At 38.9% G+C, this 12,307-nt stretch overlaps 1 protein-coding gene across 6 annotated transcripts in view; it reads left to right on the forward strand.

Moving 5' to 3' along the window:
* Nucleotides 1-6,603, forward strand: part of IBTK (inhibitor of Bruton tyrosine kinase) — a 54,523-nt gene extending 47,920 nt beyond the window's left edge. For 5 of the 6 annotated variants that reach the window (XM_419865.8, XM_004940418.5, XM_004940419.5 and 2 more), the window contains 3 exons: nucleotides 4,139-4,207; nucleotides 4,305-4,437; nucleotides 5,223-6,603. In XM_419865.8, coding sequence (XP_419865.2) covers nucleotides 4,139-4,207; nucleotides 4,305-4,437; nucleotides 5,223-5,348 — 328 coding nt within the window. In that variant the 3' untranslated portion in view covers nucleotides 5,349-6,603. Of the gene's footprint in view, nucleotides 1-2,712; nucleotides 2,820-4,138; nucleotides 4,208-4,304; nucleotides 4,438-5,222 lie in introns of those variants that run through there. The other variant, XR_005858392.2, reaches the window with a different exon arrangement.
* The last annotated feature ends 5,704 nt before the right edge of the window (nucleotides 6,604-12,307 follow it).

Consider the following 12,307-nt stretch of genomic DNA (forward strand, 5'->3'; position numbering starts at 1 on the left):
GAATTAATCTAGCATGCTGGAATATCTGCAAATGATTTAGCATCTGGAATAAGTATCTTGCTAGCAAGAAACATACATGTACATATGTACAAACAGCTTCAAAATATGTGTTGTTTCCTACATTTTAAAACATCACTTAAATTGAGGTAAATGACACAGGTACTTAAACTTGTCTTTTAATTGAACGCTAGAGTGTGCTGTGACACTGGAACTGTTCACTGCAGTTAGGGAAAGTCTGTGTATGTATTGTTTTTGTTTTTTCTTCCTGCTCTGGAAAACAATCTTTTTGCCTATACTCAAACAGGTTGGTTAAATGAAACAGTCTGTTTGGATTCATTTCTAGTGGTGCTGTGAGTCCTTTAGATTATGGGCTAGGAAGAGAGAGTATCTTCCAAATGTCTGGAGGGGTGCTGATTATTGTCAAATGTGCAGTAAGGTGAGCATTGCAAGAGGAGATGGAGAAAGATATGAAGTAGAGAGATGACATCAGAATAATGGCATTCAGTAAGACATTCAGACATGCTCCTAGTTAAATGAACGAGCAAGCAGAAAACCAATGCTTTCTCCTGTTGTCTGTCCTTTTCTTCTTCTTTCCTGTTTTTTATTGTCTTACAGTCTTTATTATCTGAAATGAAAACTGTGTAGATGCCTCAGCCTTTCAAGGCAACTTGTTCAGGGGTATGATCATCTTGATGATAGATTTTTTTTTCTATATCAAACTGAGATTTCCCATTTTGCAGTTTGTGTCTATTGCTTCTTACTCCATATGCGCCACTAAGCAAATGGTTGCTGCATCTTTTTTCAAACTTCCAGTTATGTAGTTGGAGGCAACAATGAGATCTCCTCTTTGCAAGCATACAATTGTTTTCAGCTCTTCTTTCTGTCACGTGTCCCTAATTTTGGTGGTCCTATACAGGATGTTTTCCAGCATGCCAACATTTTTCTTGTATTGAGGGGCACAAATATGATACCCTGTATGTAGTCGCAGAACACAGAAGAGAAGAATAATTTCTTTTGACCTTATGACTGTGCTTTTGTTAGTACAGACTAGTATGCTTTTGGCCTTTGCTGCAAGGCACATACTGATTCATCTTAGACTTGCTGCTTACCAGGACTACATGAGTCCTTTTCTGCAAGGCTACTTTTTAGCCAGTTATCCTCAGTCCTGTACTGCTGTCTGGGCATACTCTTTCAAATATGTGACTTCACACGTGCCTTGTTTTCCCATTTTTCCAGCTTCTTGAAGTCCTTCTGAATGGCAACCCAGCCAGTATCCAGCATATGCACCCCCAGCCTGTCCACTATTTGTGACCTTGCTGAGAGTACACTCTATCCGACCACCAAATAATTGGTGAAGACATTAAATGTTCTGTCAGTCCTTGAGGACCATCACCAATAGTTGGTTTCCATTTGGGCTTCATACCAGAACCATCCATCTTGTAGTCCATAAACCCTGTCCATGTTTTTCAGACTGATTATAAGGATACACTGTATGTGCAGGCTGAATATAAGGCCTTAGCTTGCAGAAGGCAAATAAAGTGACATTCTTTGCTCTCTGTTTGTCTGCAGAGCTATCGTAGAAGGTAGTTGGGACAAAATTTGCCAGTAGTGGTAAATCCAGAAATGACTTAGAGAAGAATTTGTTTCACAACCTTTATAAGGATTGAGGTGTCACTGATCAGTCTGTAGTTCCCCATGTCCTTGAAGATGGGTATAATGTTTAGCTTTCTCTAGTTGTCATGAGAAATTGTTCTTCCCTGCATGTATGATAATTTAGATTCATCTTTCTTGAACCTAAGAGATGAAAGTGAAAGGTCTTCCAAATAAGCTTCATCCAGTGTGGTATATGGTGACAGAATTGGTTGTTTCAAATTGAACCAAGTTGCTCAGTGTTCTTTTGAGTTTGTTTTTAATTCCAGTGACATACTTCTGATTCATTGTCATAATCAGTATACCTTGGATTACGCTTTTTCTCTTCAAGCTGAAAAATTCCTGACTTCAGTAGTTGCCCTTTAGTCTTCTTCTTTGTACTGAATTTTCTTTCCCATTGCTTTGTTCCACAGTCACACTGTTTATTCTTTGTGAAGTTAATAGAATTTCCTAATTTTGTTTGTTAGTTTCAACACTGCTGCTTATTACATCCATTAACATTAACTTAGCTAAAAGAAATATCATCATAACTTACTCTCTAAAATTATGAATAATGTGGCTGTAATATGAGTAGGAAGTAAGCTAGAAATGAGAGGTATGGGAAATTCATTTAAAAAAAAAAAAAAGGTTTTGTGGCACTTAGCTCCTTACAGAATTTCCATATTTATTTCCATACTTATCAGGTCATAACAGATACTTTTGTTCAGTAAAATAGGATTTTCTAAGCTGCCATTTCTTTCTTTCTTACCAAAGATTTAAAACAAAAACAAACAAACAAAAACCCAACAACTTTTTTTCTACCTTTTTTTTCCAAGTATTCTTTGATTCTCATGGAAAAAGCATTGCAAATTACTATTGTCAAGTGAAAGGAACTGTCGGCTCTATGGATGATCAAAGTGGAGAATGGTAGAGCAGATTTGATCACTGTCATGGAGCTGTTGAGTAATGGGTCACTTCTTTCAGAAGTTCTGGAATAGTGGTTACCCAGAAACAGCCAGTTTGGAAAGTACCATACCTTCTTGGCTTCTTCTCTACACATTGTCGCACTGACTTTCTTTTTAGTGTCTGATATGATCAGCATTACTTAAAATGGAGGCAAAATCTCGTCTTGACTCGTATGAATTGTACTTTTCCAGTGGAAACAGAAAAGCAGTATGAACTGGCAAAAGGTGGGTCTGCTGGGCTTGATTCATGGGAGTGAGAATGCAGAGAGCTTATTTTGAAAGTCCACTGTTAACGCCTTGGCAGATGTGAACATGTATGTTTGTTCTGCTCTTTGAGTAGTTGGCTGTTTGGTGGGCAAGATTATGTTTTGTGACAAAAAGCTGTGCATGGTTCACAGAAATGTCATTTTTGGTAATGGATGTTTCTTTTCAGGTTTTTTGAGATCTTGCCTTCATTGCTTAGCAGTAGGAATCATGGTTCTTGTTGTACTTGGAGTTGCGTTGTGGGGGGAAAAATTCCAGGCAGAGAACTTAGTAGTTACTGGAATTCTCTTATTAGATAGCTTTCTGTAGATGTTTCCCCCTTTCCAAGAGTTTGTGGCCGCTTACAGAGGATTACCAGAGCCATGAAGAAAATTGAGACTGATTTATTGAAATACCAACACCATTAGAATTTTTTCAATGCCACAGAATAATTCAAAAAAGTCTGTTAGCATTTCATAGTATGCTATAAAACTTGTTTAGAGTTATGGAAATTGCAAAAGTTGCCAAAGAGAGAGATTAAATAACAAGAATAGGTCTCTCTCATCTTATTGATGTAGGATTATTTTGTCAAATATACTGTGTCTTAAGGCATAGAATATACCTAATCTGACTTATTTTTGTGGTCAGGTTAACATCTTAAAATGGAATGAAATGTCTTCCTTCTCGGCAATTCTTTATTGTTATTTCAGGATTTTTTTCCAATTCAGTTCATTCTAGTTGCATGCTGTTCATAGGAATATGAGTTGGTTGCAGGATGTACACTGGAAGTTTATATTTTCTGGGCTTATACTTGAGGAAATAATTTTCTAGTGCTATTGTAGTACTGGCTCTTTTTACACTAAATGTTTAATTTGAATGCAAGATTTTTCTATCTTGAAGCCATGTTCTTTCCATGTGAATTCCAAACAGATATACAGTGCATGCTGTCAGTGCATAACTCAATTTCATATTTATAGGTTTAAATATATATATTTATATATGTGTGTGTTATTTTTTTTAAGTGCTTTTGTTCAAATGCTCAAATGCTAGGAAATGCCAGAGTTAGTGCTCAAACTGAAAATCTAGTAAGTTCCGGCATTCAGAAATGAGTATCAGTGTCTCCTCATGTCACAGTATCATGTTTAAAGACAAACTCAGCATTACTTTATAATGCCTATCTTCTGGGGAAGAAAAAAAAAAAAAGAGTACAAATTTGTAATTAGCTACTTTGAATTTGTAATTAATCATGATTAAGGAAAATCCTTTGTTAGTGACTTCCACCCTTTCCTTCCTTTTTCCAGATGCATGGCTCGAAGTAGCCCAGGTCTGGAAGGCCACGTTTTGGATTCTCCTCAGCTGGAGAGCCATAAGTAAGTTTGACTCAGTTAGATTCCAGAATTTGTTTTCTCTCTGTTGTGTTGACCTTGTTCTAAATGTTGCCTCCTAATGTCTTCTGCTTTTTTGCAGTCCTTGGTTGGCAACATCACCAACTAACTCTCCTGTCATGGCACCTGTCATGTTTGCATCTATTGTAGAGGAAGAGCGCCAGCAAGAAGCTGCTCTTATTAGGAGCAGAGAAAAACCCTTGGCTTTGATCCAGGTAAAGTGCTAAGTTTCTGCAGCTGGGTATTAACACCAGGAGTTTCCACTGGCTGTTTCAGAGATCAGTTTTTAGTATTAATTATGTATCGTTATACTTAGTGTCACTTGTACAGTGGTGTTAAATATCATTTAATAATAACATCTTGTTGCAATTTGATAAGGTAGAGTGTTAGAGTTTTGTAAGGAGCTTTTCGTTATCCATGCAGGCCTCCTGCCATATTTGTTAGAATTCCTGGTCATTGGACCGTTATTATGCTTGGAAGCACAGATCTTAAAATCAGCAGGTCTTCTGGACCTCTTTTCTTTCAAGGGCCACATTCTCTGAAATTTTTCTAAGCAGATCCCTGAACAAATCATAATCTGTTCTTCTATAAAGGTCTAAGGTTGTGATTCTGATATTTGTCTTGTTCCCCTTTCATGAGATGGTGCGAGATCTCAAGATCAGAGTAGCCAAGGCTGCCCCTGACCTTACCGTCCTTGACATCCAACAGTGTCTCCCTTCATCAGTTCCTTGATCACCTGTGCAAGGAGGTCACCAGAGCAATGCTTCTGGAGTACTTGTGCTCTTCTGTGTTGCCCTTCCAGCAGATATCAGGGTCTCCTGTAAGGGCCAGGGTCTGCAAGCATAAGGCTTCTTTCAGTGGTGTGAAGGGGATCTCAGGTACTACTACTTCTTGAGACCTACTCGGACATACTCAGGGCCACCTCAGCGTGTTCATAACTATTACTGGCATATAAGCCAATCTGGCACTGAAATACGTGTTCTTTTTTTTTTTGTTCCAGATTGAGGAATGTGCTATTCAAGATTTGTTAATTCACTATGAAGCTTTTGACAACCCTGATGAATTTGTGACTGTTGAAAGGGCTCCACAGGGACCTATGGCCACACCTATGTGGAACAAGCACTAATCTGTACTGTTAACAGCCCATATTATACGTGCACTTCTGAAATCCTTATTACAAGCAGAATGAGACTGGTAAAACTTAAATCATGTAACTTTTAACATCAGCATTAAAAATTGCACATAATCAGTAGGTATTTGGTAGAGATAATGGAAGTAATTTGTTCACTGTGTCTTTCACCCACAACATATATTGTATGTATGTTTTGAGAGAATTTCTTTAACAAACCCTGTTTAATTAGTAGTGTCACATGAAGTTGTGGATTGGAAATGCGTTTGTTAATTTAAATTGTAGAGGTTTTTTGTTGAACTTGCAGGTGGCTGAAAAGCGAGTGCTTATTTTGTGATTTAATGTGGAATTGATTGTGCAGAATTATACATCTTTAAAGTTTATTTGGGGTGTTATGTTCTTCAGAGCTTTCTGGCAAACTGGGAATATAGCAAAAAGTTCATGCTTGAACTTGATGTAAAAGTACAGTTTGATAATGCAGTTTTCCTTAACTTATGTAAGTATATACTGGTTTTCTGACTGCTGTAACCAGTATGTTTTACTGTCATGCTCCACAATGAACCTCTGTGCTGTACCTAAGTGCCCAACCATTGCCTGCTCTCAGTTTGGTTATGCATGTTTTTTTCACTGTTGTGAGACTGGCCTTTGAGCAGTCAGTTCCATTGTGAAGTGAAGTACACAGTTGAATACAACATGGTGGCACTTAATTAGCTCGTCTGTAGTCTTATTCTGGTGAATATGGTACAGTTTTAGAACCACAGTGTTTAAGGTACGATTCACTTGAAGTGCTGAGGAAATGCAAGGTCTGTACGTTCATTGTTAAAGCTATGGGGATGAATGCTTGATTGTGGGATTTGTAAATGCCTAACCTGCAAAGATTATCATAGGTGGCTTTCAGTATTGTGTTTTCTGAAGTTCTCTGTGCCTGGTTTAAAAAATTTATATATGTATGTAAAAGAAAAGAAAAAAGGATAGCCTTATCTACAATATTCTGTTTAGTTTGTCTGTTTGTATAGGCGTGTTTGAACTTCTACTTTTTCAATAGTGTCAGTACTCACAAACTCTGGAAAACTGGAATTGAGAGATCTGCAGATGATGAATGTAGAGAATTGATCACTGTGTAATATGAGTTGAGTCTTGAAAAAAAGCTGTGTAGATATGTCTAATGGTTTCAGGTTTAAGCTACACCAAAAAATCCTCCACAAAAGTTGTAAACAAATGCAATAAACCATAAAATCTTGATTTACCTGAAGGTAGTATACTTTTACATGCTGTTTATATACGATCAATACTTCAGTTAAATATAGAGTAATATGAAGGTACTTGTTCTATGTATGAAAAAACTGTAGGCGTTTTGGAGCTACACAGAAAAAGGAAGATGTAGGTTTTAATTATATTTTAATTTCTAATGGTGATTCTTTCAATATACTGATAATTTCATTAAGTGAAATTATCGTTGAAGAAGAGATGGGTCTGGGGAGACCTCATTGTGGCCCTCTAGTATTTGAAAGGAGCATATAAACAGGAGGGGGAACAGCTGTTTATGAGGGTGGATAGTGATAGACAAGGGGGGATGGTTTTAAACCGAGACAGGCGAGGTTTAGGTTAGATATTAGGAGGAAGGTTTTCACACAGAGGGTGGTGACGCACTGGAACAGGTTGCCCAAGGAGGTTGTGGATGTCCTATCCCTGGAGGCATTCAAGGCCAGGCTGGATGTGGCTCTGGGCAGCCTGGTTTAGTTGTTGGTGATCCTGCACATAGCAAGGGGGTTGAAATGAAATGATTATTGTGGTCCTTTTCAACCCAAGCTATTCTATGATTCTACAAAGTGCTTTGCTTGATTCAATGCACAGGGCCTTAGTGTCTGCTGAATCAATCCTGTGAGGTTGAAAGAAAGCTTATGTATTTTGAGAAACAGCTGTAAAAGCACTAGGCTTTTCCAAGTCTGAGCCCCATTTGTTAAATCACTTGGAAGTTGCTTGTATGCATTTCAATTCTTTTCTTCAAAATTGTTTAGGATATGTTGTTTTAAATGTCGTTCTTCAGTTGTTATCAGAGAATTCCTGTTTCCATGATGCTGATGAGCTTGACTACTTTTGAAGTCTGGGTTTATTGTAGTAGTTTGTTTATTCATTGTCACTGATTGTAAGCTGAGTAAGCTTAGATTCTATTTTTTATTTCCTTAAAACTTTGAATTTAAAAGTGTAAAATGCCTGGAATGCAGTTAAATCTGTCTAAGTCCAGTGGAAACAGGAACAGGATTTTCTAACTCGCTCTATATGCTTTTGCACACATGAAAGCTCAAACAAAAATCCAGAACAAGACAATTGCATCAACAGATGCAAATATCTTTTCTATAGATGTGGTAGGACCTGAAATTTTCTTCAGTTACATACTTTGCTTTGATCTAAAACAGTATCACTTCCTGAGATTAATGTCATGTCAGTCTTAACTGTGTCATCATTAAGACTGAAATAAACCTCTGAAGATTACCTGGTTCAACCTGTCCCGCCCAAACCAGCTCAACTGAGAAGAGTCTGTCTCTATTTTCTTCCCCTTTGCCCCTTTGACTATTTATACACTTTATTAACCCTGAACATTCTCCTGACTAACGATCCCCACTCTTTTAGTCTTTCCTCATTGTGAAATATATTTCAAAATCAAAACTTCAAAGCAGCTTTTTTTAACATAAGCACTTTTTCTTTTCTCCTCCATCGTTTATCGTCTTAAACATCAGACACTTCTGAAAGAATTGAAAGATAAATAAAACTTCAAAATTTATTTGTGGAGGCTTCAGCAAAGTTTTTTTTTTGCTACAGGGAAGTTATGCTATGCCTTTAAAGTTTTGAAGTTTAAATGGTTGTTCTTTCTCTCTCATTTTAAATAGTAGGAATAGAGAAACTTTGTGTTCTCTCGACAGTGCTCAACTGAAAAAATTCACTGGCTGTTCCAGTACTGCAGTCGTGTTCTTCAGCTGCTTAACAATCTGAACTTTTTAGTTGCTGAAAGAGATGCTTATTCTGATGTGCACAATTTAAGTCAGAACATATTACTGGATTATTAGATCATCTTCACAATAGGAAGGTAAAAGATTGATTTTAAAATGAAGCAACATTACCTCTAAGCATTTAACTTTTATGATAACATCAGAGAATGAGCAAGGTTGAGGTGCTTGCATTATGATGACCTTTGCGGTAACAGGAAACTGGTTAACAAAGGCATCAAATGGTCTCAGAGTGGATACCATGCATTGTTTTCCACCACAAGTCTGTAGAACTCCATTAAAGAGCCTGCCAGTCAAGTTCTTTCATCAACAAAGTACAATGCTCTTCACCCTGGTGAGATGTGGATGAGGTACCAAAAGGTGAGTGTCTCCTGTTGAGGTTCTAGCTGTGACAATCCTCAGAAATGCTTGGAGGGAAGAGCTTGCCTGCTGTACTGTGGAATACAGAAATCTTTGTGACCACTGACTAGTACTATGAAACCTGAAACTTCATTAAGGTTAGTCATACGTCTGCAAATTTCTAAACCCAATGAGAACAATGTAGTTAGTATCTCTATGAGTGTTCTTGGAGGAATATTACAGGCAGGATCTGAAGATACATTCAGGTTCTTAGTCTCAGAAACTTGAAACTTTTTTAGTTTTTTGGGTTATTTTTCTTCCTCGTTACCTGCTTTGTGGGTTAAAGTAGGCTAAAATACTTAAACTCCTGGTTTTATTCTCAGAATGTCATTTTAGGTATTTAATGTCGAGAAAGCACTTAATTGTAGAAGGCCAACAAATTTGCATGGCCATAGTATATGTTCTGTATGAAAATGTCTTTTGTAACAATAGAGCAAAGCAGTTCTCTGAGTTCAGGGAGTAAAGTTCCTGCTTTCCAAGCAATGATTTTCTGCACTCTGCTGTATTCTAAGGCACACACACAGGAAAAAAAAGAAACAGTTCTTGGATACTTTCAGGGATTTGTGTTGCCCTACTGCTTCAGCTCTAGGAGCTTCGAAGACCTTGTTTTGTGGAAGGGAGTTGGGTGTGGAGAAGCAAGAATCTCCTGGCGGTGAAGCTGTTTCTCAGGTTTGCTATCTTCATTCTTCCAGCAAAGACTCCTGATTTTTCTTCCCCTCTCCCTCTGGAAGCAAATACTGAATGCTATTTTTTTAATGTTGCCTGTCTTTTATTTTTTTCCTTCTTGTCAGTTGAAAACAATGAGGAAAGAATTTGACCAAAATTTTGTGAGGACTTCAGAGAAGGGTTAGCTGGAACTAAAGCTTTTGACCATGGTTTTGACCAAGCTTTTGAGCTTTTGAGCACGGTCGTTTGGTCACCTTTCAAAAATTTACCTAACCTTATTAAGATGTTGCTTAAAATGTGTTTTGTTTCCTCTTAATTTGAGTGACAGAAATATAGACATTTCTTGATATAACATACATAGATTTCAGCTGGAAACTGAAATTAGGGCTTGAAGTAGGTGCTTGTTGGCTGAGCTCCTGTTACAGTCAGTGAAGAGTTAAACAGTGGAGCTAAAAGAGTGTGAAGGTCCTGGAGCAGGCTCTTGATGAGAAGTTGAATTCTGTCCAGGTTGTGGTGTTGGCTTGGCTGGATCTCCACAGCTCTGGTCAGAGCTCAGATGCTTCAAATCATAGAATTGTTGAGTTGGAAGGAACCTTTAAAGGTCATTTAGCCCAACTTCCCCTACAATGAACAGGGACTACAGCTAAGCCAGGTTGCTCAGAGCCCCGTCCAGCCTGACCTTGGATGTCTTCAGAGACAGGGCATCTACCACTTGGGGCACCCTGTTCCGGTCCTTTTGTCTCCAAGCTTGCACTGATGGGAATTTGGCATGTGAAGGTGATTGTTGTTTGTGGGTTGTTTGTTTTGTTTTGTTTTTGTTTTTTGTGTCACAGCCTTAAGAAAGTAGGATGAGAATTTCTTGGTTAATGTTTTCATGGTAACACTATCAGATTGTCAAAAGTCTAAACTTTGTCCCAGAGCATCTCTTTCAGGCAGCTTTGTTAGGAGGACACCAGGGTACCAGGACACGCAGGTCCTTCTCTGCAGAGCTCCTTTCCAGCAGGTCAGTCCCTGTCCTGCACTGATGTTTGTGGTTATTCTTCCCCAGGGGTAGGACTCTGCATTTGCCTTTGCTGAACCTCATACTCTCCACTCAACTCTACACGCTTGTTTAATTTTGTTTGCATAAGTTATATTACATGTATCAAAACCAGGTAAGCAAGCAAGCAAAAAAGCTCACTTCAGCAAGTGCAGTGGGTTTTCTCTGCAATGAAAACATACAAGCGACTGGAGTGCCAAGGGTAAATCATTTAAATATCTACACCTTCTCAGACTAAAATGGCTTTAAAGTAATTGAGTCTTAATCTAATCATTTCACCATCCTGTAATTCTGCAGGAGTATGTCAGTAAACCCTGACTGCAAGGAAAGAGCTGCCTATTTCACAGGTTATGCTCCTGTAGGTGGGAGAATGCCAACCACCCCTTGTTTCAAGCACAGAAGCAACATCTGCTCTGTGAGTCTGTCCATAATCTCTGTACACTGAGTGAAGAGGTCATGAGAACCACAATGCAAATACCAGTAACTTGCTCCAGCTTAGCTCTCTCCAGACATAATGATTCATCAGCTGTTACTGCCTTGCAGGGTGACCGAGCTTTTAAGGTTATTTTCTGACTGTCAGTTTGTTCTGATGTAGACCCTAACTAATGCTAAATGTCACCGATGGCAGCACAGCACTTCAGCATGAGAACTGCACTCGTGCCACCTAGCGTCACAGGGCTCTGAACAACAGGTAATAACCTAGCAAAAAAGAAAATGCAAAGACTGCATTAAGTACAAAGTTGTCTTGTGTTTTGCTTGTGCAAATTCACAAATTTGTTTAGCCTGCACTTAGATGCTATCTTTGTTGCAAAGGAAGGAAAAATATACAGAATCCCAGTCCTTTTCCTAGTGTGTATATTTTAAGATGTTTACAAGACACGCTGCCCACACATAAGCATGCTGTGAAGATAAAATTAAGCCATCAAGCTGTGAACACAGTGGGGCTTCCAGGATCCCGTCTTTGTAAATGCATTGTACAAGTGGCCGACATCATCAGGGCTGACGGAGAATGTGTGTCCATGCATGTGTGCATAACCATAACTCTTTGATTTGTTTGCACTTGTAGGATTGAATTATATTGCACCACTTCAGCAAACGGAGTTGGCATGTTATCTGTCATCTCCATCTTTATGTACTGTGCAATCTCTTTATTTGATAGCATGGGCACTATAATAGCACACTTTCTTTAATATACACAAATTGGTTGCGAACCTTTTCATCTGAACATTATCTCTGTACTCTGCCAATATTAATGAGTAAGCCTCACTGTATCTGTGAGGTACAATAACAGGGAGCTGTTACTCACCTTCCAGAAAGAGGTCATCAATGTGTGAGTTACAAACTGGTGAGTCAGGTTCAGCACTAAATGTCATGCCATGTCCTGAGGGAAAATCTGGGAGCTCTTCTTCCAGCTGTCCATCCCAGTCACACACAGAGTGTGTAGCTTTTCTGAGCTCAGCTATACACAAATCATAAGACTGTACAATCACAGAATGGCGTAGGTTGGAAGGGAACCCGGTTCCAACCCCCTGCCATGGGCAGGGCTGCCATGCAGCAGATGAGGCTGCCTCGGCTCCCATCCATCCTGGCCTTGAGTGCCTCCTGGGATGGGGCATCCGCTGCCAATTTAGGCAAATCCCACTGAAGCAGAACTTGTTTCCTCCCTTTCTTGGTCTTCCTGAGTCAAGCAGCCTTGTGACCAGAGCTGCCAGCTGGGAGTAAGCTCTGCTGTTTCCTACCCCGAGGGATCAGTGTGATCTCCACAGGGTGGCTGAGTTGCATTTCTCTTTCAGTTTCATTCTATGTTCACAGGCAATGACTAGTCTTGTGAACTAATATTTCCATCA

Source organism: Gallus gallus, chromosome 3, assembly GCF_016699485.2.
Source record: "Gallus gallus isolate bGalGal1 chromosome 3, bGalGal1.mat.broiler.GRCg7b, whole genome shotgun sequence".
In the NCBI taxonomy this organism is placed as follows: domain Eukaryota; kingdom Metazoa; phylum Chordata; class Aves; order Galliformes; family Phasianidae; genus Gallus; species Gallus gallus.